The sequence below is a fragment of the Sebastes fasciatus genome, chromosome 1 (genome assembly GCF_043250625.1).
Source record: "Sebastes fasciatus isolate fSebFas1 chromosome 1, fSebFas1.pri, whole genome shotgun sequence".
NCBI lineage: Eukaryota > Metazoa > Chordata > Actinopteri > Perciformes > Sebastidae > Sebastes > Sebastes fasciatus.
In genome coordinates this window covers 26,066,903-26,093,381 of record NC_133795.1, presented here as the reverse complement: position 1 = coordinate 26,093,381, position 26,479 = coordinate 26,066,903, and the positions used below count along the sequence as shown (strand labels likewise).

The 26,479-nt window shown below is 39.5% G+C and overlaps 1 protein-coding gene across 1 annotated transcript; it reads left to right on the top strand.

Moving 5' to 3' along the window:
* The first annotated feature begins 1,270 nt into the window (after positions 1 to 1,270).
* On the top strand, positions 1,271 to 26,479 carry slc2a1b (solute carrier family 2 member 1b). Its single transcript, XM_074639882.1, has 10 exons — positions 1,271 to 1,661; positions 14,165 to 14,260; positions 19,269 to 19,429; positions 20,027 to 20,267; positions 20,446 to 20,608; positions 20,855 to 21,042; positions 21,239 to 21,343; positions 22,192 to 22,293; positions 22,392 to 22,595; positions 23,745 to 26,479. Exons 1-10 carry the CDS (start codon positions 1,647 to 1,649, stop codon positions 23,940 to 23,942), a joined length of 1,473 nt encoding a protein of 490 aa, XP_074495983.1. The 5' UTR covers positions 1,271 to 1,646; the 3' UTR covers positions 23,943 to 26,479.

Genomic DNA, 26,479 nt, shown 5'->3' with positions numbered 1-26,479 from the left:
CAAAGATGAGTTGATTCATCGATTGGTCGGTCGACAGAAAACTAAAGTATTTGGATAATTGATTCATCTTTTTAGTCATTTTTCGAGCAAGAATAACAAACCAATTCCCTCGTTCCAGCTTCTCAAATGTGTGGATTTTATGCTTTTTTTGGTCATATATGATAGTGAACTGAATAAATATGGGTTTTGGACATTTGGTCGAACCAACATCATAATTAGAGTGTTATATACAAGTTATGTATTATACAAACAGTGTGGAAAAAAATATTATAGCCTTCATGGAGTGGATGGTTATGTACATGCAGTACGTTATGCATAACAGATGCCATTCTGCATAGTAGCTACTTTTGTAGCTTTTGATAAGTAGATTTAGCTGATAATACTGTACTTATACTTAGGTTAGGGTTTGAATGCAGGACTTTTACTTCAAACGGTATAGTTATATTGCGGTTTTACTGAAAAAAGGATCTGAATACTTTTTTTTAAGGATCTGAATACTTGAACCACCAAAGCCTGCATGGCATGTTACCCATGTTACTTTTTTTTTTTTTTAATGCTTTCTTTATTGAACTCATGCTCATTAACAGAGATACAGATACATAGACAGTTGAAAAAAACAAGACAAAACAAGACAAAACGAAAATATACATTTCATAATGCCAGAGTTTGTGTTTATGTTATATACATCATGTTATAATCATTTAATAATTTATAAGTCTTAAAGGCTTTTTTTGTTCTTAATATAGGGTATGATGGTGCTATACTATTTAAATTCATTAATAAAGTGCAGGAAAGTTGGCTTGGTTCCTGACCATTTTGTCTTATGAATATGAAATTTTCCAAAAATAATAAATAAATGTATAATATACAGCATGTTATTTCCACTCTTATCTTGAATAAAATATATCATTACATCAAACATATTTATTTCAACATTCATCTTAAGTTTCTTTTGTAGAAAGTTGGCCACATCCGTCCAGAACATTCTTGTATATATACAGGGAAAGAATAGATGGGAAATATTCTCTTTTTCAACTTTTTAATTGAACCAAAAAATAAATTTTCCAGTAGAAGTTCAAAGTCACAGATAATATTTACCAAGATAAATCTCTAAATGCCTTGCCACAGTTTATTAAGGGTGTGTTAGCTTGCAGTATGTCACCCATCCTGTCTCCTCTCTGTGTGTCTGTGTGTGTGACGTCAGAGCCGCTGTGCTCTGATTGGCTGTTGAGGAGGATGGGCCTCCCCACCAGAAAATTGCGTCAGCTCTGATATATGAAGCGTTATGCGGCTCGTGTCACCAAAGAGCTGTTTGCATAAAGCTGGACGCCAAGAGAGCTACTCACACACCACCATCACCAACAATATCCTGGAAGACGTTACACATCCACCAAGCTGTGAATTAAGAGCTGAGAGACAAAACGACGCGGGAGAGAACAACTCAAGCTGCTTTTAAAGAGAGAAAAACACACACAAAAGACTTCTCTCTTTAAAAAAAGTTGTTTCAACGGAGCAAAAACCATCAAAGATGACTGACTTCTGAGAGCGAAATCCACCGGGAGACCCCGAGGAACTTCTTCCATCAACGACAACTTTCACACAAGAAGAAGACAAAAGAAACAGAATAATTCAGTCACATCGCAGCCATGGACACAGGAAAGGTAATTATACATCCTGTGACTCCTCATTATTCGTTAGCATCCTGTTAAACCGGTTCGGTAGGTTAGTTTGCTGCTGTCAGACATCAGTTCACTGACTTCAGTGTTTTATTACCCATGATGCACCTCCACATGCAGCATGATGGAGAGTGTCATGATGCAGCTAATGTTTATATCTATTGCATCCTTATTACCACTCCATACTGCCTATGGGTGCTCTTTAGTAGGTTTAAAGTACTTTTATCTCCCTTATGATACACTTTAATAGTTATTTTCCTGTATAAATGCATACAAATCATCAGTTTTAGCTCTTATACATTATTTCCTTCTACGTCATAGTGAGTAGTGGGGGTATATGGGAGGCTTTGTCATGTCTGGCACACATGCTGCTTATAAGAGCCTCAGTGTCTTAGTAGAATCAAGAATAAGAAGTATTCAGATCATTTATTGAAGAAAAAGTAGCAATACAACAAATTACTCCATTACAAAGTACAGAAAAAGTACAGAAGTATTAGCAAAATACACTTAAAGTACTCTTTATGCAGCAGGATATAGTCCCTGTCACTGTTGCATTATGTGTGTTTATGTGTGTTCATGGTGGGTATGATGCAGGATTATGTCACTTTACACTGTAGTTAATTATGTTAGTTTTGTTCCTGGATGGCTATTTATACCCATGAGTTTTTTTTTTATAAGAGCCTCAGTGTCTTAGTAGAACCAAGAAGTATTCAGATCATTTATTGAAGAAAAAGTAGCAATACAACAAAATACTCTATTACTTCTGTACTTTTTTCTGTACTTTGTATTAGCAAAAATACACTTAACGTACTCTTTATATGCAGCAGGATAGTCCCTGTCACTGTTGTATTATGTGTGTTTATGGTGGGTATGATGCAGGATTATGTCATATAAGACTGTAGTTAATGTGGTAACGTTATGTTCCTGAAGGGCTATTTATACCCATGAGTTTTTTTAATAAGAGCATCAGTGTCTTAGTAGAACCAAGAAGAAGAAGTATTCAGATCATTTATTGAAAAAAAAGTAGAAAATACAACAAAATACTCCATTACAAAGTACAGATATCTACCTATACCATACCTATATGGACTCTTTACCAACACCTATATCGGATTTGATATAACAAAATGATCAGACTTGATACATCATTAGTCATCTGAATAAGTCAGAACACTGCATCTCGTCAATACAACAAAATAGTCCATTACAAAGAACAGAAGTATTAGCAAAAATACACTTAACGTACTCTTTATAGGCAGCAGGATAGTCCCTGTCACTGTTGCATTATAATGTTAAGGCTAGAGATTATTATCAAGATCAATTAATCTGCTGATTATTTTCTTAATTAATTAATTAATCAATACAGAAAAAATCTACAGTCCAAAGTGACCAAAAGTCCAAAATCCAAAGGTATACAGTTAATTATTATTTAAGACAAAGAAAAGCAGAACATTCTCACATTTTGAGAAGCTGGAACCATCTAATGTTTGTCATTTGAAAAAATACATTTTTCTCTTAATCGAGTAATCGATTACTTTATTAATCGTGTAAGCTCTATTATATTATTGTTGGCGGTGAAGGTATTTTAACTACCCAATATACTGTTGGCAGATTAATCAGTAGCAGTGCATCATATTTTATAAACTCATCATATGTCTAAAATCTTCAATCTACAAAGTAACTCTAGCCATCTGCTAAATATAGTGTTGGAAAAAAAGTACAATGTTGCTCTCTGTAATGTATTGTTAGAGTTAGTAGAAGTATAAAGTAGCAGAAAAAGGAAATACTCAAGTTATGTACAAGTACTACTAACTTATACTTGATTAACAACATTCCACCACCGGCTAAGACACAGATAAGTTATTTAGATAATTGTTCTGTTGTTGAAATTGTTGACAGTTTTTCAGTCACTATTTCAGCATGAGTTTTTGGTTTGTCGGGCAAAATAAGACATTTGGAAACATCATCTTAGGCTCTGAGAACTTTATAAGACTAAATGATTCATCACAAAAAATATCTAATCCATTATCACGGACACATAAGAGGAGCATGTAGGAACATTTATAATATTTTTCAAGTAATGAATCCAGCATCATTTTGCTATTCTTGATCTAAACAATCAATAACCTCACCTATACCTCGTCTCAGTTATAGACTGTGATGCTCGTTGGTCAGAAGGTAAACATGACTTATCTGGTGCTTGTTATTGCTGTCTCCTTCCTGGTGCGACACTGTTAAATACACACAGACATGCTGCACAGTGAAGCACGTACGCCAAAAGCTTCCCCCCTCCTATTTGGTCATTGATGTAAGACCAGTTAAACCCAGTGGAGCAGCACGAGGAATCCCAGTCTGACATGCTGGTCAGAAAATGTTTCCTTAGCTGTCCCCGCCAGGCACTCTGTGCTATCCCGGACCTTCAGCTGGATGCGGTTTGTTGTGGACGTGATGGGAACGTTTCTCTCCGTTCCCAGTTTCCACTGTGACACCGATACAGCAGATTTCCAGAGAGAGTGCGACTCCACCGAGGGAATACGCAGTTGCCAACCCCGAGGGGGGCTAAAGCCTTGACCCTTTCCTTCCCAGGCTGTTTGCTTCACTCCCTCGTTTATACGTTTTGTTGCTTCCAGCAGTGTTGAGCTGTTTTTGTGTGTCTGTAGTTAAACAGCAGTGCTAATTAACATCTCGTGGTCAGGATTTTCATGCCTGGCCTGGCTTGTATTTAGTGTTGTGCCTGGTTATGTGCAGATGGGAGTCGCATACGTGCAAACTTCAGCAAGTGACTCAAGTTCATAAAAAACACATAGGAAGTGGTTGAACTAAAGTTTAATTTCCAGCGAAATGGCTCAGATTCAGAAAAGAAGTTAATGCTGTTAATACATTTTCCAGCGTTATTTATTCTACTTCTCGACAAGCTAGTATGACATGGTTAGGTTTTCTAGTTTTCATATATATCCTCATTGTAGCTTTAAAACTGAGCCCGCTACAACCTAAAAATCGCAAGTTGTATGAATGTGTTAAAGAAATTGGTGGCGTTAAAACAAATTTGCGTTTACACATTAATATTACGTTAATTTTTGACAGCCCTAAAATTAACACAACTTAATGTTAATTTTTGGTATTTTTTACTCACATTTTGAATCTCATTCTTTCATTGCAGCTGTATTCTAAATATAATTTAGTTATTTCCTCCTTTCGCACAGCTTCATCCATCAAAACACGCCGTGTTAATGACATCCCATTATTGGCCATATGAGAGCTTCATTCTCATTAACAGTAAGCCTTGTTTGGGTCTGAAAAACTCACCTCAGTCCTCTTATTTTCTTCAGCAAAGAATGAAAAATGGTAATTGGGGTCAAGCGTACAGTTGACCTGCTCTGTTTTGAATGAAACGGCCACTAAACATTTTATTCCTGACAGACTTGACAGTGCAGGTATTTTGATTGGGAGTCCATAGCCAACAACCAGCCACCTCACATTGTACAGACTTAATTGCACGGGCTTAATTCCTCTCCATCTACTGCCTTTCAGCCATCTGCCAACTTCTGCCCTCCTTAAGACAGTCCAGTAGATTTACTTTCATCTGCATGAGTTGTTCCCTTCAGTGCGTCTTATAGTGTAACTGTCAGCCGTGTTCTAATGAGGCTTAATGAGGCTTTGCTGCAAAAGTTTGGATCAAGAGTTCTGGGAGGGTTTTAAATGAACCGAAGAAGCAAGCAAGAGTGCATGTTTAATTCGCTTTCCTGAGAAACTGGATGACTTTGCCCACACTGTACTGATCACTGTTCACATGGACGAGATGGTTAGATAAAATTGTTCATTCAGGGCCTAGCTGTGTCCCTCTAGGCTTCTTTTGACTTTCTCATGGTTCAGTTGAAATTAGCTTGCTTTAATAAATCAGAACCCACTGAACCACGGGGTGTTAATGTATGTGTTTGACCTCTAAACGTTCAGTCTCACCTTTGACTACTCTCAAATATCCATTTCTTCTTGTTGACTGCACTGCAGGATCAGTTTTAATTGTCTGCCGTGTTCTTAAAGGGCGGGTCCATTATTTTTTTTAGTATTTTTTTTTTAGGTTATTATATAATCCTGTAGCTTCCCAGTGGTGCTCCTTATGTATTCAAATCCAAACATTCAAATTTTGGTCAAATTATGTACTTTATGTTTTAGTGTCAAATGCTATTTTCCCAAGCCCTTCTAAAAACTTTTTCCCACGTGACCAGACGTAGGTTTCTGCATGACGACACTGGTACATGTACAGTATATATACAACCTTATAGTCAGTGTATTAGCGTTACATACGGTATCTTTGATATCGGTCAGCACGCTCCCAATTTGGAGAAGCTGACAGGAGTACCGACACAGAAGCTAAGCAATGTACTGTTGTGTGGCTGCCACGATAGTTCAGATCCGAAATTCACACAATAAAACAAACTAACCAACCGATCGATGCAGCGGTAGACTAGCAACTCCTGTGTTCTGAGAGGTAAAATGACTGTTTTGGTGAATAGTCTGGTCTGGTGGTTTTGAAGACAGCGATATAACGGCTTCAGTCCCCCGTTTGGGGTGGCTAAAAAACTTATTTCTGCTGCTCCCGTCCACAGCTGCTTTACCTTGCCATCAGACAGCCCTTTCTGATGGGGAACTCAAGCTGTTATATCGCTCTCTTCAAAGCCACCAGACTCCATTCACAAAAACAGTAATTTTACCTTGCAGAACGCGGGAGTATACAAACAACATCACTTCAAAAAATCCGAACCAACCCTTTCAGTTATTTCCAAACATAGCACAGCTAACTTTGACTCAGGTAGTGCTAGTGTTCACATTAATCATAACCTTATTGATTAGCTTTGATTAGCTTAATTTGGTAACCTATGTCACTGCATTTTGCTAACGGCTGAGTGGGCGTTTCCATTTGAAAAAAAATGGAACGAACGCAGATGGACCCACCCTTTAAACTGTTGCTGCATAATCTGACTTAAACTAGATAGTTACAGTATCTAAAATGGTATTGATAGATTATTAAGGCTGTTTAGATGGGATTTACTAAACGGGAATGTACCTTATTGTCCTGTAAACTATAAAATATTCACATTTTAAACAGTGTTACTCCTTAATCAAATAATTATCAAATAATTACATACCTCACCTCTATATTGTTGCATTTATGTGTACTACTTCTGCATATTGTCCCCTCCTCCATTTTAATGCTCTGATATTGATAATCTTAACTAAAAGTATAGTCACTAAAAGACCACATACTGTAAATGCAGTTTCTCATCTCTGTGGTAATAATCCTATCAGTCTTGTTGTTTGTATTAGTGAGAAGCATTCCCAGACATAGAGTCTGACTGTAAATACATTTTTATCTGATCTCACTGTGACTGGCTGAAGCTTCACTGGCCCTGACAGATAAGGCTTTAAACCACTTTCTAAGTTGTGTTTACTAATGGTATGTGCAGCAAATAAATGAGCACTAGGCCACCAGGAGAGGTTTCACAGGTCACACATGCAAAAAGATAGGTTTCTCATTGTTCTACAATGTTTAAATAAGTGCTAATAATAACTAGGAGTACCAGGAAGCTCAGACAATTGCATGGTACACATTCAAGTCTGTGTGGTTTTGCATATGCTCATTTGATAGGGAAATTTTTATAGGAAAATATGCCCATCCCTTTTACATTATTAAATTTTTCATCCAGGTTTCTGCCCACAGCTGTGCTAATTTCTTTGTTTTTCAACTTCAACATCAGTTTATTTACAGAGCACATCACCCAAAGAGTCTCTGTACACGTTACTGACCTCATATGAAACAAATTCACAACAATAACAGAACAGAGGCAACTCCTTATGAAAGTAGAGACTTTTTTTTGTGATAACTGGTAAAATATAAAGATATTGATTAAAGTGTTAAAAAATATACTACATATAGCATACAAAAGGCATTTTAGATATAGACATAATTATGCATAAGATAGTTATAGTATCTGGGCTTTAACTTTAATGACAACAGTGTTAAACAGTCTATGTTAATGCAGAAAATTACATCTCTACATTAAAACAAATACCCCCCACAGCTCAAGTCAGCATGAGGAGGCTTTAGAGCTGAGCAGAGCTGAGAGGAGTGGAGCTGAAGACAGGGCTCATATTGGATTCCCCACAGTGGTGTAAGCTGAGACTATGGAGATGACGTGTAGAGGGATGTGGCGGCAACACCAGCGTAGGCCATCAACAAGAATCTGTCTCTCTGGTGAGAAGGAAGTGAGCTGTGCTGAATTACAGCAAGCTTCTGCTTTGAACTAACTATTGAGTTGAGGGTGGATATGATGAGTCACAAACTACGTAGTGTTACAGTAAAACACGACAATTGCCTGTGTTGCTCATAGGTTTAGAGGCATAAACTGGTGTAAAGTTAAGCAGAACTTGTTAAACAAAAAGGCTGTTAATGGTTATCAAGAGGAGACATTTTGACTATTTGTTTCCAGTCTTCTGCTGGCTTGAAACTGAACGACTTCATAGTTTAGTGTTGAAGTTAGGAGTCGCCTTCAGGATGTTTGCTTAAATATTTTCCCTTTGTCGGCCGGCCGTCATATTGATTTAATACTTTACTCGTCGTGTGAGAATGAAGAGACAATACAGAGGAAATACAGACACTTTTTGTAGCACACTTGAGGCAAAACAGTGGTCAGATATCTGGAAAGTAACTAAATACATTTACTCAAGTATTGTACCTATGTACAGTTTTGAAGGCCTTGTACAGTACTCAAGTTTTTCTATTTTATGCGACTTTATACTTTAACTCAACTAAATTTCAGAGGGGAATATTGTACTTTTTACTCCACTTATTATTATTTATCTCACAGCTATATTTGCTAGTAACTTTTTAGTAATAAAAAAAAAGTAATTCATTAACTTTTCAAGTTAATAAAATGCCTGGAATGCCTGTCATGTTTCAGATGCCTATGCAGAACATTTGCATGAAAAGTCATATGAATGACACGATAATGTACAAGGCATTTAATGTGCACTGAGAACGCCATTCTTGCTTTAGGCGTGTCATTTGTACACCATGTACTATGTACTTACAGCAATGTAATGCATCCTTGTAAATAGGCCACTCTCATAGACATAGAATAAAAAGTGAGGAGTGGGAGTGGGAGGGGAGGTGGATGGGTCCAACAAACACAGGACTTTTCACGTTTTTTAACCATAAGACCGGTGTTCGAGGTGTTTTGTTTTGTAAGTTATGTTAGTGACACTTGTTACGTGTTTTCCATACTAATGTTACGTTGTTATGTACGTATTTTACTTAGTTTACATACTTATTTTAAGCCCAACCATGACGTTTTTCCTAAATCTAACTAAGTGGTTTTGTTTTTGTTTGTGGCGTAAAAATGACACGCAAAAAGCCTAAAATGTGTCCGTATGACACGCGGAATGTCCTTGTAATATTGTGTTATTTATACGCCTTCCTGTGAGATCAGGTTGTTCTATAAGTTGTTTGCAGTTCCACCAAAGAGACATTTCCCCTCTAATTGTCTCACATGGTTTCATTTAACAGTTGAGGACTAAACAGGTCAATCTAGCCAACATTTTACCAAGAAAATCAAAGATTAATCAAAAAAATAATTACATTGCAACAGAACCTTTTCTTCTTTCCTCTCCCATTAATCACTAGATTCATCTTGTGACCTTTTGGAGGTACCCGACCCCTCGATTGGGAACCAATTGACTAAACTAACTGTATATAAAGTAGTTAAAACTAGCTCCGCCTCGACCAGCAACAACAGTGAAATGCTGCTTACACATTGTTGCATCAGTCAGAAGGGACATTTGTTAATAGGAGACAAGTACTTTTATGTTGATACTTTTAAGAATTGTTAAAGTTTTGCTGATGATACTTCTGTATTTTTACTTAAGTGACATTTTGAATGCAGGACTTTTATTTGTAATGGCATATTTTAACTTTTTTGTTTTGATACTTTTACTTAAGTTAACTGTTGAAATCATTCTTTCACCAGTGCCAGAACATGTATATGTCGAAATGTTGTTCTCAGCGCTTTGGATTTCCCGTCGACATTCTTTGTTGCGGCCAAACCTTCTAATTTTCTTGAAAGACTAGTTTAACTGCGACATCCTCATGTTTTATATAATTTATGTCACCCCTCTGTCAGCTTGTCAGAGCTTAAGTTACTGTTTCCTGGTTTGGCACTCTGTGTTTTAGCACAAGTAGATGTATTTTACTGAACAAATAGTCACATTTAATAACCAAGTGTTTACATAGCCAGAGAGAACTCATCAGGTTTTATGTTTGTTGAATCTCATAGATCAACTTAAAGAGGTTTTGGATGTTGATTTGAGGCTCAGCTCAAGCATAAATAGTGAAACCAGGGTTAATATTAGCTGTAATAGTTGCACATATCCTAATTTGGAGAAAACTGCTCCACTACTTCATTTCCTCATACTTTTTGAGAAAAGGAATAGCGTGGTAGAGTGTGAGCTGTTGTGCGCGGTAAATGTTTGTATGGATCATCATTTTCCATTCTGCTGGTGTTACCTGTATCATGTGCTTTATTAATTCAGTCCTGTTGGCTGTAGTCAGTGTTTACACAACAAGAGCAGAGAGGCTGTTTTACCAAGCAACCAAAGCTGATACTATCAACAGTGTTAATTGTATAACGCAGAAATGACTAGACAGAAATATCCTTGCTGTCTACACCACGTGTTACTTGCACATTTGCATGAATGTGTTCCGGCTCTAGGAGAGATAGGTGTATCAACCCAGCCCTATTAACTACCACTTCTCCAAATCTGGCTTGTACTGATATTAGTTAGTTAAGTTGTTTATACTATTGACATGCTTCATTTATAATTAGATTTTCTTTCCTTTTGTACACTACATGCTATTTATAAATATCCCTTCTGTTGGGACATGTTCAGGGACATTTGTAATAGTTATTTTTGCCTTTTATATCAAAAACTATCCTTTTAATAAAGTGAATTCCTACTCTTCTAATCAGCTTTAAGTATGTAGATTAACGTGGTATGCAGTGTAATGCCAGGCCCTTGTGAATGGCCAGCTTATCCGTCATGTGCAAGTAAACAAATACAAAAAAAACTCCATTTAGAAATGTAAACAAAGCTGAGTTTAACATGCCTGGGAGGTAACTAAAGGTAGAGAGCCGAGGATCAAGGAGAGGACTGGCCACCGGTGCTGGCTTCGAGGCTGGGATCATGAAATATTTTTCTTTGGGTGTGACTTCATTGTTTCTCCCGGTGAGGAAGTCATGTATTATGCTGCGGTTTCTGTAAACAAAGAACAGTATCAAACACACTTACCTTCTCACTTTGACAGGTAAGAGAGTAGCAGGGGAGGTTTGGCTGGAGAAAACATTATGAATAGTATATTTGGACTGAAACTCGTCTGTCTATACAAACAGTATGTGTGTACAGAGGCCAGGCTGAGGAAGGTATTTAGGTTAAAGGTAGATATGTCAAAGAGGACTGCTTGATTTCACTTGAACACATACTGCTCCCCCCACGTTTAACATCGAACATTTAAGGGAGGTTTTGCAAATAATTGCAGGTATTCCCTCGAGAGAGAGAGAGAGAGAGAGAGAGAGAGAGAGAGAGAGGGTGGAGGAGGGATTTAAACAAGCCTCCAGTGACGGCTTTTCACAGAGAGGGTTTCTCTGTTGATAGTATAAAACAGCTGGTAGTTGTTCATGGAAACCTTGTGCTGTTTCTTGTTTGTTTCTAATCAGCAGAGGCTTTACAGAATGACATCAGATCTGGTTGGTCTCCTCGATGGCAACGGGGCTCCTTTAAGAGACCACAGCTGAAGTGTGTGTGTGTGTGTGTGTGTGTGTGTGTGTTTGTGTTTATATACTATGCAGTCCTGTGGTGGACTTGATGACCCTCCTAACAGAAGTCCCTATTGGCCCGCCTAAGTGTAGGCGGGCCTTTAAGTGTCTTTAGCCAGGCCCACTGAACACGCTGGAGTGACTGCCTCCAAAAACACACAGACATTTTTTTTCTTCAAGCCCTCCTCCCTCCTCACCATGCAGGGGAGGAACTCTGGTCCCCACAAAGAAAGTTGTTACCCAGGCTACCTCTGTGTCCTGGATTACTGCTGCTCTTTGGTGATATTACAGAGGAGCATGCACAATTATTTCAAGTAGCTTCTTAGGATTCTTCTTTATTATGAAACCTGGTGGGGGTCGGTTCTTGTGTTTATCTTCTTCCATGGAAGCTTAAATTTAAATGTAACCAGAGATTTAGCCTCAAGGTTTGAATCAGAGTCTTAAAGAAGGAATCTGTACACTATTGGCCCAACACCCAACAGCAGACAGACGAAGTTAGCGACTGGCTGGTGAACATAGTGGAGCGTTTAGCTTAATAAAGAGACACATTTTTCCATAGGAAGTTAAAGTTACATCTCCTCTCTCATACAACTCAAGATCCTCCAGCTCTGTGACTACTTCACTCAGAGCAGCTGTCAATCATGATGTCACACCCTCTTTTATAGCATCAAATAACTAATTAAAACCAAACTTATCAGAAAAAGAACACTTGAACATACATCAGCGTGATATGAATTATCTAAAATTTATTTGCCGTGTACTTTGACTCTTTAGGGGCGGGACTTGGCTGGTTGCGAGACTTACCGCAACCAGCCACCAGGGGGCGATGGAGATGTTTTGGCTTCACTTTTGGGGAGCTGTCATGTCGTCCACCTTTATATACAGTCTATGGTGGAGACCAAAAACAGAGTTAAAAGGAGAATATTAGACTTTCCCGGTGGCCAGAAACAGAAACTCCAAATTAATTATTATGTTGTGTTTAATTTACTGGATTTAGAATTAGTTAAAGATGCCAGATCAACTTCAACTAAAGGTGATAATGTGTCAGTGTTGTGGTCACAGCTTGCCTCTGCCGGCCCCAGTGGCCAAAAAAATAGTAGTATTTCTAAAAGATTATTAACAAAATAGGACCCATTGAAATTGGACTTCAGTGCACCTAGAACACGCAGAGATAGGTTGATAAGTGTCTTACTCAAAGACACCTCACTGGGATCAACATTGGCTGTTGCAGGTCTTTTGTTTATAAAGATCTAATGTCTTAGCGGGTCAGAAGGACTTCAGATGTCCTCAGTTTGTGTCCATTCTCACTCTGGTCTACAGGGTAACTTAGAAAAATAACTGAACATATGCAGGTTTAATCCTTTGCAAAACAAAATGAATGTTTAATTTCTGCTCGTTTTGTCTGCATAAACAAAGACAGGAGCTCTCGTGAAGGTCAAATGTTCTCTTGCCATAATATAAGGAACCTATCTGGTGTGAATCACTGTGGAAAAAAAGGATTGGTGTGAATCACAGGACTTAAGGCAAAACTGTAATCATTCCAGACAGGATGACTGATGGTGCGATATGAAAGATGGAAATAGTAAGCAGCGCCTCAGCGGTTTATGTTGCTCTAAATTCAATCTTAAGTTTATGTACTTTTTGGCAGATTTATACGAAAACGTTATGTATGTGCGGAATCCTTGCCAGTGTTTTCAGGTTGTTTTCAAAAAGTTCTCCTTCCATGTTGAAACACTCAGACGTTCAGTTAGTAGAAGTGATGGCAGACAAAAAGGTAAATTGTACCTAGAGGCTGTTCTTTTTGTCTGTCTGAGAAGAGGAAATAGACAGCGACATACTCCGCTCTGGTTTATTAACTCTTTGGTATGAGGAAAATCTACTAATCTACTGAGATCAAGCAGAGAGTGAACTCTGTAATAACAGGAACAATAACATGCAGACCTGGGTCTAACCTGGACCTGTTCCAAGAAGTGGGTTTATTCAGTTATATCTGGATAACTTCGCTGAGTTAACCCTGGAGCCTCCTCAGACCTAACCACATTTTTCTCAGCAAAAGTGGTCAACAACTCAGTAAACATGCCTCAGGGAACAGGTGTCTGTCGGATGTACACATACATTTCATCATTGGTCTGTCGTATCCCTTTAGGTGTCATAAAGCATCTTTTATGGCCAGTCCAGTTTCACTATGTTGCTTTTTAAAGTGATAGCAAACAAGATATTTCGGGATATTTTTTGACAGTGTATTCATTATACTTGTTATGAACACGCGGTAAGGATGAAATTAGCGGCTGACCAACCGGAACATTTTGTTAAAGTCAGATCCAGAGAGGCTGAAGCAGCACCGCAAGTAAAAAAAAGTCCTGCGATACAGCAAGATAGGGAACACTTTGTCTCCAAAAAAATTGGCATTAACTTCATTTTCAATTTGTCAACTGATATACGTGTGAGTGTCTAGTTAAGTAAAACGTATTGTCCGGGAAATCAGAAAGATGATACAACTGTATTATTTTCACTCATCCCAGCTCTTTTACAAAATAATGATCCATTTGTCCACTGGGTGAATAACTGGTCAAACTGGTCTCTTCACTGACAATACTTCCCCTGTTCTCTATTGTCTTGCAGCAAATAACGTTCCCGTTGATGCTGAGCGTTGGAGCAGCTGTGATTGGCTCCCTGCAGTTCGGCTACAACACCGGTGTCATCAATGCCCCTCAAAAGGTGAGTTAAACATTTGAACACATCATGATAACGTTATAATGTACCTTCACCCCATACTCATTTTTACTGAATAGAGCTTGAACGTATCATAATGTAACAACCTCCGTATGTTAGCAGTTAGCTCTGTTAGCTCTGTTATTTAACTAAGCAGAACACTCTGCTGCCCACCGGCTGCTAACAGCTAACATTAACTAGCTCTCCTATCTGCCCATTTCAACACAGATTTGTTGTTCACAATGCAGCATTATCAGGGAAATTCTCTATTGTCCCCAGGACGATGGGACACCGTTAGTCTCGAGCCCTAATCCCCGGTGCCTACGGTACTGTTAAAAAACAAGTACCGTCAAGTTTTCCGAATTTTGGCCTCAACTTGGTACTGAAGTATCGGTTCTCGTGACATCCTTAGTATATGTGTTCTATCGTTCATACAGTAGATCATACTCCTTGCCAATCTAGCCCCAGTACTAGTTGTTCACTCGCTTGTTGAATTGGAAAGCAGAAGGACAGAAAATGAAGAGGAGGGTGGTTGGGGTTAAGGGGTGATATAATAATAGCCGCATTCAGGCCCACCAGGTCCAAGGACATCTGTATTAGCAGACTTTTGAGCGATTCCTGTGTAAAAGAGCATGTCCATGCCCAAATATGGACCTCTGCTGACCAGCAGCAAGCTGGGAAAAGCTAGACAAGGGAACTCAGAGGAGATTAAATGAAAGAGGTAGACAGTCAACTAATCACTAAATCTAATGTAGGTTTTATTAGTAGACCGCTACACCAAAGAAACTCATTTCCTGGGGAATGTCTATATTGCATCGCGTGTAAATAACCTCCGTCTGATTAGTTTGCGTTGGTCTGAACACACCCTGCGGCTAAACAGCTGTCTGTCCACAGGTCACAGGTGTGTCGCCAGTCACACAGGCCAGAGCTCAGCCTGTTCCTTTTTATTTACCTTACACATAAGCAGACCTTGGCGTGCTGGAGACAGACTGTCACAGCTGTTTGTGGCACTCTCACTGTGAGGACAGCCTGATTTTCATCTGCTCGTCAACTGTCATCACACCGTCAAAGCCGTTCCGGACTTTGATGTGAAGGACGCCTTGTAAATGAGAGCAGCTTTCATCAGTTGTCTTTGAACAGTGGGGAAAGACAGACAGGATACATTGACTTATTGGTGTGACATAGACAGAAGCGAGAGTCGTCGGTAGAGATATGATCTCTTATTCTTTTCTTCTTGAGTCATAAAGAGCAGAAGAAGTGGGCAGCTTGTTAAAGAGGGAATTTTAGGCCTTGAGACATTTGTGCAAATAATTGTGCCATCGTCATGGATTGTGCAAATACAGAAGTGATGAAACTCGATATTAGAAAGCCCTTGTGTTGTTTTGTAACCTGGTTATGGATATAAAAGAGTTATAAGAGAGTCTGCCTAGGGCTGCAACTAAAAATCATTTTAATTATTAGGGCTGTCCTTGACCAAAGGAATTCTTAATCGACTAACACTCATATGATTTTGTCGTCTAATCGATTAGTTGATTTAACCAACAGATCTGTAAAACTGAGTTTCTCCACAAAGAATCGCACGAAAGCACCACTTTAAATCTTGTGTTTAAAAGAGATGTGCTCATAAGTTTTTTGGAAATAAGTCATTCAGCATGAAAAAAAAGCATAAAAAGCGACTAATCGACTAAAGAAATTTTAGTTGACTAAGACCAAAACGACCGATTAGGTCGTCTAATCAACTAAGAGTTGTCAGCCTTATTAATTATTGATTAATCTGCCAATTATTTTCTAGACTAATCAATTAATTAAATAGAGTGCAAGGTAGGGGTGGGGGGAAATTGATACGGCATAGTATCGCGATATTTTGCGAGGCGATATTGTATTGATACACGGACGTCAAGTATCGATCTTTTATTATATAAACTATTAACGTCCTAACAATCCGGCTGACACTATTCTGTCTTTCAGAGTTTGTAGCGGGCTCAATCTTAGAGCTAGAATGAAGATACTGGTATCACATGAAACTAGAAAATGTTTAAAATCGCAATAAGATTGTATTGTGGGGCCTCTGGTGATTCCCAGCCCCTAGCGCTGAGTTGTCTTCTTCAAATAGTCTGACCAACAGTCCAAAACTGTAAGATATTTACTGTAGTTTACAATTATACAAAGCAGAACATTATGACATTTGAGAAACTGGGCCGAGGGATTGTTTAGCATTTTTGCTTTAAAAAATCACCTAAATAATGAATCGAATATCAGAATAGTTGACTAAATTGTTGCAGCTCTTAGTCCGGAATCAAGACTTACAGATATTTCATAATATTTAATCCAGTATTTTGCCAACCACAAGTTGTTAGTGCAGCACAGATTTGCCTCCAAAGGGAAAACAGCACGTGGCCGGCTTCATGCAGCTCGGCTCAGGAGTGGCTGAGTGAGGCGCTGCAGATTGAGAGGGAGGCGGTGAATATGTGGTCTGTTACACACTGGGCCAGTGTGAACCTGCCCTCTTGGCTCTTTATCCCCTTTCCCAATACCCAGCCGAGGTCACACACACACACACACACACACACACACAGAGAGGTCTGAGCAACGTCACGTGCAGAAAAGCAGTTACTCAACACAGGCTCTTAATCCTTCATTAGTTAATGACCCCTTAAGAGGCTATAACTTCACAATTGCAACTTTTATATAGCCACAGCACTTCACATTATCAGCAGCACCTCTCCCCCTCCGTTCTCCAGTGTGTGATAAATGCTACAGTGATGCTGCTGCTGCCCGTGACGCAGGTCGTGCACGGTGTCGGAGCGTCTCTGATTAGATACGCTCTTTCAAGGGCCAAGCTGTCCTCCTCTCGCTGCATGCCTGCCTGCGCCATAACGCCAATAACATCCTTGTTTGAAAATGTAATCGAAGGGTCATCTGTGCTTTGTTTAGTTTAATTTTGGGAACATCTTTGGTGCTAAAGGTTACAGCTTCGGCACCTTTCTGAGGTCAACTTTTAACTTGATGAAGTTTGTTGAAGATTTTCTTTCTTTGTGTTCATAGCTGTTCATGCCAACTACCAGGCTGCTCCTCCTGAAGCAATACATATCTAAAATACTGCTACTAAAATATGGCTTCCTCTGGGCTAGGCTATTTTTTTCTGTATTCACTGTATTTTCACCCTGTTGCGTGCTGAGCACAGAACTCACCTTGACGACCCGGCTAGCTCCAACAACATATGCTGACAGCATGAATAGACAGCTTGTTTCATTGTGTGGTTAGAGCCAGCTGGAGGTTTGGACAGTCTATTCAGAGAAAGACTGGGGAAGAGAGCACAAAATCATTATGTAACTTTTCAAGATCCGTCTGGATTTGTCGCGGTACTCTTGGCCTGATAATAACCCTGAATGACATTTTGTTTCAGTTAATTTATTCTTCTTAAGATGTAGACGGCATTTCAGAAGTCTGGACCCAGGCTCCGTACAGTGCCTATCAAAAGAATTCAAGGAGTTTTCATGTTTTAAAACCAAATAATATCAAATTATAACATCGAAGGGGACTTAATGTGCCTTTTTTTTTTACACTAAAAAGACACTAGATACAGGTGTATTTATTAAGGCTGTCCCCTCTTTGTCGATTAGTTGTTTTGATCTTAGTTGACTAAGATTCTTTTAGTCAATTAGTCATTTTTTACACTTTTTTCATGCTGAATGACTTATTTATATTGATGAGCTCATTTCTGGTAAACACAAGTGCACACCCAGTTTTACAAATCGTATGAGTGTTAGTCGACTAAGAATTTCTTCTAATATTTATACTGCAATCAATTGAAACCCCCTCAACTACACACCGATGATCTCCTTTTAACTAATTATATGACTTCTAAAAAACAGATTTAGGTGTTTCCTTTTAAATGGGGGTTATTTTGATCAATTTGTAGAGGTCTTTTTCACTTCATATTAAAGAGTGTTTCTCTGTTAATAGGTGTAAAAAACAATGATATAACAATGAAGCATGAAAACCTCTAAGTGGGGTGATTACTTTTTATAGGCACTGTATATTAATGCATTGTGGTGAAGTCGTCCTCAGTAGCCTTCCTTACAAGCAGTGATGGAAAAAGTATTAAGAAGAAAAAAACGGAGGCACTCAAGTCAAGTACAAGTACTCCTAAAATTGTACTTTAAGTACAATACTTGAGTGAATGTACTTTGCTATATTCCACCACTGCTTGCAAATGTATAAACGCAGAGATCAGCAAGCGCTCTTCTAAATAAGGCCGTTTTTAAAGGGTACATGATGTTGTGGGTACAGCGCAGTGCATGATGACATACTTGTGTGTGATATCACTAAGCAAGGTCTTGTGAGTGTAAGTTGATAGTGAGTATGACCCAAGCCAGGACAGGTTTTATTCCACTAGCGTAGAGGCACATGACAGAGCTGCAGCTGACATTTGGTAACAAGATGCGGTGATGGTGGTGGGGGGGGGGTCAGAGACATAGGCTACTGCTGAAGTCACGGCATTATGGGCGGTTGCAGACAGGGTGGTGACCTTTCTGAATCATATGAGACGTGTCACTTTGACCCACACATAAACAGACGCAGGCTCTGATCCCTGTCACTAGCTCGCCTGGGCGTGTTTGTCAACAGAGGCGTCTGTGATGAGTGTCGAAGGAGGAGGAGGAGAGGGGGGGAGGGCAGAAACTTGACACTTTACCATGTCTGGTGAACTTCCTGGTTGCAAGGAAATGGTGATGATCATACAGTGCTGCCATCAGCTGGTCACACAGTAACAGCTCAACCATCACTTTGTCACTTTGTGTTGGCCCGAGCAAGAGGAATAGCACATTATCTGATTCCCTTGAGCTTATGTAACTATAACACTATGACTTCTATAATGACAATTCTCTATTTCTAAATTGTGCAATATAATAAAACATGATGCTATTTAGTCTATATTCCAGGAGAAAACCTGTTTGCTCAGAATACATACAAAACATATTGATCATTTGTCTTTGTTTTCCCCGTGTGGCAGACCATCGAGAGGTTCATCAATGAGACGTGGTCAGAACGCTACCCGGACCCCATCACCAAGAGCCAGCTCACGGCCATCTGGTCCATCGCCGTCTCCATCTTCTCTGTCGGTGGCATTTTCGGCTCCTTCTCAGTCGGACTCTTTGTCAACCGCCTTGGAAGGTGAGAAGAAAAGAAAACCCTTGCTGGCAGTACAATAGCATGATAGCCTTGGTCTTTTCTAAAAAGAAACACACTGCTGAAAACATTTTCTCCATAAAAGCAGTAAAATAAAAAATAAATAAAACGGCGATTGTTAGACTGAAACTTTTTAGTTCAATGTGATTAGTTATCTTAGGCCTTGAGGCACTTTAGGCACTTATCACTACATTAAATATAGCAATGTTTTTTAAACCCACACACATGGGTGGGGCATGAGTACCAGGCAACGTTACAGATTTTAGTTATGGTCTTTTTGACGGAGACCCCCATTTTTCTTTGTGTCCACGTAGAACATAAAAAAGCACAGAAATAACACACAACATGACAATAACAAGAAAACGTCTAAAATAACAGACATGATTGATAAATTAACATTTTTCAGGACACAATCCGAGCTTTGCATAATCCAAAAAATATAATATAAAAGTTAATACCAACATTTGTTCTTGTGATGAAATGTGTATAAGCATGCAAATCTTTAAATTCAGTCAATTTTATATAACACGACGTGTCTGAATTGAAATTTGTTAAATGTATGTTGTTCTCTGCTGCCTACAGGAGGAACTCTATGCTCTTTGCCAACATCCTGGCCTTCATCGCAGCCGTTCTGATGGGCTTTTCGAAGATGGCGAGCTCCTGGGAAATGCTTATTGCGGGTCGTTTCGTGATCGGCCTCTACTCCGGCCTCTCCACAGGCTTCGTGCCCATGTACGTTGGCGAGGTTTCCCCAACATCCCTACGAGGAGCCATGGGCACCTTCCACCAGCTGGGCATTGTCGTCGGCATCCTCATTGCACAGGTTGGTGGATAGGAATGGTTGCGGTAGTTATACTGTGACATAGATGGTGAAGTCTAGTGATAAACCTATGAGATAACAATACAACCTTTGTTCATCCTATTACGTATTTATTTACAAATGCATGCTAGGAGCTGTGCAGGTGGTTCATGCGCGTAACGTGCATCTGTGTCGGTTTCAGGTGTTTGGAATGGAGGCGATCATGGGCAACGACGACTTGTGGCCGCTTCTCTTGGGCTTTACCTTCATCCCCGCTGTGGTGCAGTGCATCGTGCTGCCTCTCTGCCCCAAGAGCCCCCGCTTCCTGCTCATCAACAAGAATGAAGAGAACAAGGCCAAGGCTGGTGAGTTCATCTTTGCAAGATTTTTGTGCTTTTACGGAAATTGTGTAGTGAAATGCCACTTTGAAAACAGAGGTATCTCTATCCTAAGTATTTAAAACTAAATTCTCAAATTTCATCACAGATTCCCAAATGGGAAAGCGAAAAAGGAAACAAAATCGCAAAGAAAAATGTAGCTAGACTGGAGAAAAGAGGAAAAAAAGCGCAGCTTGTCGTGTTGACAACCTGCTTTCTCTCTGCATATTTCAGTGTTGAAGAAGCTCCGAGGCACCACAGACGTGAGCTCTGACATGCAGGAGATGAAGGATGAGAGCCGGCAGATGATGAGGGAGAAGAAGGTGACCATCCCGGAGCTCTTCCGCTCGCCCCTCTACCGCCAGCCCCTCCTGATTGCTGTCGTCCTGCAGCTCTCCCAGCAGCTGTCTGGCATCAACGCTGTGAGTGTCCACTGTTCACTCTGAGGACTGTCACTGAGATTCAGAAGAAAAAGACAGAAATCAAAGAAAAGCATCACTTTTCCCTGACGTGCTCGGTACACATTCACACCAGAGCTACATCAGGAATAAAGGAGGATATCCTGAACATGTCAACTGTGTAAAAAAAAGAGACTCATGCGGTTGTCCTACTTTCTAGGTCTTCTACTACTCCACTCGTATCTTTGAGAAAGCCGGAGTCGAGCAGCCTGTCTATGCCACCATTGGAGCCGGTGTGGTTAACACAGCTTTCACTGTTGTGTCGGTGAGTACAGTATTATGTTTTTAGATTTTGAAGGGAGATCCACATTATGGTTCAGATAATGATTAAACCATTAAAGGTACAGTGTGTAGGATTTGGTGGCATCTAGTGGTGTGGTCGCAGGTAACACCGTTCAACTCCTCAGAGACCATTCTTACGATAATAACACTGCTTTAGGAGTAACGAAAGTCAGACGGCAGCAGGCGATACCACGATTTTGCACTCTGAGGCTCACGTTACCGCAGTTTCACAAGTGTGTCAGAGAACTAGAGTATGGTGGCCTTCAGGTAACGTAAAAACGTGAAAGGCTCTCTCTAGAGTCAGTGTTTGGTTTGTCCGTTCTGGGCTACTGTAGAAACATGTAAAGAGGACCCGCTCCCTGTGTAGATATAAACGGCTCATTCTAAGCTAACAAAAATACAACGATTCTTAGCTTCAGGTGGTTATATACTAATGAAAACATAGTTATTAATATTATATTTCTGCTAATAGATCCCCTGAAATGTTACACACTGTTCCTTTAAGTTATTGAGATATTTCCACCCAGAAATGATAGTAAATTCAGTCATTTTCAAGATCCTTTTTTGTTGTTTTTGGACATATCTGAGGTGGAAAATGGTTGTTACTCTTGTCTTCTTGCACTGCACATTTCAGTAATCACTTTGCAGTCAAACTGTGTAAAGTTTTTATAAGTTGTGCCAAAACTGTAAATGTAAAATGTCTTCCTGTGCACCAGAGTATTTTACCCACGCAGCGGATATAAAAGATTTGTTGAACTACGTATAGGTTGTAAATGGTTTATCACTTTGTAGTACTGCACTGACCTCGTTCCTCTTCTTGTTTCCGTGTAGCTGTTTATCGTAGAGCGCGCAGGACGTAGGTCTCTGCACCTGGTGGGGCTGCTGGGAATGGCCGGATCTGCAGTCTTAATGACTATTGCCTTGGCGCTGTTGGTAAGTTCCTCCTAAATCCTTTAGACAATGTGGTTGTCAAGACTCCCGCTTAGTAAATACCAGTACCTAACCTTCCCTCTCGTCCCCTGTCCTCATAGGACCAGCTCAAATGGATGTCATACGTGAGCATCGTGGCCATTTTCTCCTTCGTGGCGTTCTTTGAGATCGGCCCGGGCCCCATCCCCTGGTTCATCGTGGCAGAGTTGTTCTCGCAGGGACCCAGGCCTTCAGCCTTCGCTGTGGCTGGTTTCTCCAACTGGACGGCTAACTTCATAGTGGGAATGACCTTCCAGTATATTGAGGTGAGTGGAAAAAGAAAACATTTGGAACTGGTATTTGTGTTTGTGAGGTAAAATGTAATTTCTTAGGAGGTTTGCTGGACAGCACTACATCATTTGGTACTAATTAAAAACAAATTAGACAAAGTTGTCAAGTTTAGTTGAATTTATAAATTGATTTTCAGAGGAATGTCATTGAAAGAATGTAAACAAGTAAATAGATGTAAACAAATTCATTTAGAATTAACCCCTTGAACTCTGCAATAGAATAGTCCACCGGTGCCTACATCGGCATTTTTGGTTATTCTAATGTCGTTTCTTGGAGTATCTTCAAATGCTTCATACCCCTAAAATCTGTACAACCTCAACTAAAAAGTAATGACAGTCAATAAACTATAATAATTGACAAACGTATTGAAATTGTGTCATAAATGAAAAAAGTAACAAATTTGCCATGTTTTTCATAAAATGTAACTAAATAAACACACAAAACATATTGATCCAAAAGATTTCTAAATGTAGAAACATGAACAAAATACTTCTTTAAACTCCATAAGTTATTTGAACTCTGCTCATTTTTTTGTTTTTGAGATATGCTCATTTTTATTAACAGCTTGAGGCGTTTTGATATTTTTATTACGCTCCTTAGGTAACGTAACTTAATGACGTCATCATGAGCGTACAGCGTGATGACGCGAAAGACCGAAGCCTTAACTTTCCGCTGCAAATAGACTGAATGCTCTAGGTATTATGGTTTTTATTTTAGATCAATTTAAAACAGGATCCTGTCAACATCACATCAATGTTTTAAAGGGTTAAAATAAATGCCCCTTCTCCTACAAAAATGATCCAATATCACATTTTAGTAAAGTCTTAAAAACTTCTCAGATTATGGCAATTAGTTATGGCACATTTAACACGTCTGAATTGCCTTGATCATCACATTTTTCATTTGCTCATAATGCACTGAGGCAGTTGACCACAATGACATTCCTTAACACTTAAAAGTTCAAGTTACCATGATATATTTTATGAAGGCAAATGCCATGTTTTGCTTTCTATCTTTAAGATTTGAATGAATCCATTTGACATTCTCACTGTCAGATTTATTGAGGACTGAACCTTGTTAGGACGCCGCTAAATAAGCGTCTCTCCTCTCATCTCTCTTCACAGGAACTGTGCGGCCCCTACGTGTTTATCATCTTCACCATACTGCTGCTCATGTTCTTCGTCTTCACCTACTTCAAAGTGCCGGAGACAAAGGGCCGGACGTTCGACGAGATCACCGCCGGCTTCCGCCAGACGGCCGCTGGAGGAGAAAAGCACTCGCCGGAGGAGCTCAACAGCCTGGGAGCAGACTCTCAGCTCTGAGCGACTGACTTTTTTTTAACTTCTAACAAACTCTTTCTCGGGGTGAGGAGGTCGCGAGAAGGGTCTACTAACTAGAAGTAGACACATCCATTGGTAGAATAATTTTCACGCTGTCACCACATTTCGGGCGTTATTACCAAAACACAGAACAGCCCTGTGTGATTCTCCAACATGACGTTCTCCGCCGCCCCTCTCAGGTCACAACAAAGAAACTCGATGGGCACTATGTCGCCTGATGTGGAGAGGGGGGTTGAGGATAGATGGGGAAGGATTTTAATATTTTAAGATATATTTTAAAGAAGGAAAAGGAGTGTCTGCATCAATCAACCAACCTTTTTTAAATCTTTTTTTCACAGAATATATATTACTGATGTGTGCTTATGCTCTGTTCTTTGTAGCCTGTTACCATACAGTCAGTTTGTTACTGCAGCTGTAGAGATCAGTTCACTGTGCAAACGTTTTTATCGATCATACTGTAATGCTGTATCACTGTAGACTCTAGCACTGTAGATGCTGCACGGCTCCACTGTGTGTCTCCCCACCAGATGGGGCACTGCCCTTAAAAAAGGTCCCAATGCTCCACTGATGAGGAATAACTTATTTGTTACTGAGTACACAAAGTGTGTTATGTCGATAACACTCCACACATTATACATTTTTGTTACTCCTGCTGGATAATATTTTACTCCTTTTTATTGTTGGACAAAAGACTTTTTCTTCATAAAAATGACATTTTTTATAAGATGTATGATCATGAAGACAAAACAGCAATATATCAAGAAATTCACCCATCACTCCTTTTTATCAGTACATTTGATGAAATTAATATTGACACGTCTCTGTGCAGGAGGAACAGTATCTGCTCAGATCAGTACCAGAGCGCTGAATTCGGCAGCGAAGTAGAATAAATAAATCATACATCCGTTTTACCGTGACATGAGATAAGAATGCAATCGGCAACCATGAAACCAAAAAAATAATCGGACTCACAAAACCCAGAACGTGTGGGAGATTAAGTGCCCGTCTAAAACAATCAAGCCTCTTCCGCCTTCAGCCTTTACAGCCTGCACAGCCTTATCACCATGGAGCAGTTTAAGGTCGGGTCGACCTGATCCAGACTGAAAGCCTCTGTCAGCGGACTATCTTCATTTTAAGCATTTTCCAGTTGAGATTATACCTGTAGACTCTACAGGTATAATCTACAGTCTAGAGCCTCCACAATCTGGTGAATTGGCTCGAGAGCTGTCAACGGGAGCTGCAATGCTGCACGCTGTTCCCCTGTGACAACTACGAAGCATCTTCAGAAAACAGAAATAATGGGGACCAAAATGAATGTTGGCTTTGTGGAAGGTTTTTGTTATCTTGAAAGTGCTTGGGTCAAACCCCCAGTGTTCCTTAATGTGTCACAGGACACATATTGCTATGGTGCGAGACTTGTTTGGTGCCTTGTGCGCTGCAGTATTGTTAGCTCTCTCTCTCTCTCTCTTTGGGTTGTGTGCTGCACTGTTGAAAACAAACTCGGTAGTCCGTCTCACTTTGCCTTGCTGTTCAAGCCGCCGTCTATTACTGCTGTATCACTTGTTGAATCTTTCTTTTCTTTAAATGTTTGAGGAAAGTTATCTTTTTTTAGCAGCACTTTATTATTCACCGTGATATTTCTTTTGTCGTTTTCTTTTTCTTTTCTTTTTTTACTCACAGCGTGGAATCTTTGTTACTGAAGAGAGACTGATGTTATTGAAATGGAAATGTGTGAAATAGTGTCATTTGTTCATATCTATTATGGTCTTGTATCAAGCACATTTTAATCTATTGAGGACTTTGATCCAGATCCAACCCAGCAGCCAAAAAAATCAATTTGAATCATTCCATAATTGGTTGTTAATTATTGTATATAGTAGATCTTTATTTTGTCATTTGATGGGTCACCTCACCCACCAGCCCTGGAAAGCACTGAAACATCCACTCTCACCAGCAAAAATCAAGCAATAGCACCAAAACATGTACTTCCCATCACAGACTGATGTCTGTATCAAAACTGTATTTTATGTACATAGATTCACCTTTCTGCTTGGGCATTTGATTTTTAAATGTAGCCTTTCAAATCTCCTGGTTGTTGGTCTAAGCACACACAACATGATGTAAATATAAAACGCACTACAGCCTCACCCACTCCAAATTTATAAACTATTTAACTTTTAGTTTTGATAGATACATTAATGCTGAAGGCTGTACATCTCTATGCATCTAGCTTCCATACTTACTCCTGTTTCCTTTTGATTTTATACCTGAAGATATGTTGTGGCCTAATAATACCATAATACTTTTAATTAATAATGTTAAGGAGATGCAGTCAGTAGTGTTTTCATTTTAGTGCACAGAGCATATTCTAATGTTTGTAATAAAAAAAGATCTGTTTGTATGTTTTTTTTGGAACGTGAAATTGTGATGTTGGGGGAATATGGATTGTGATGGATGATGTCCTGAATGGCTCTTGTGTAAGTGGTTTAATGCTGAATAAAAGAAATCATGCATACAGA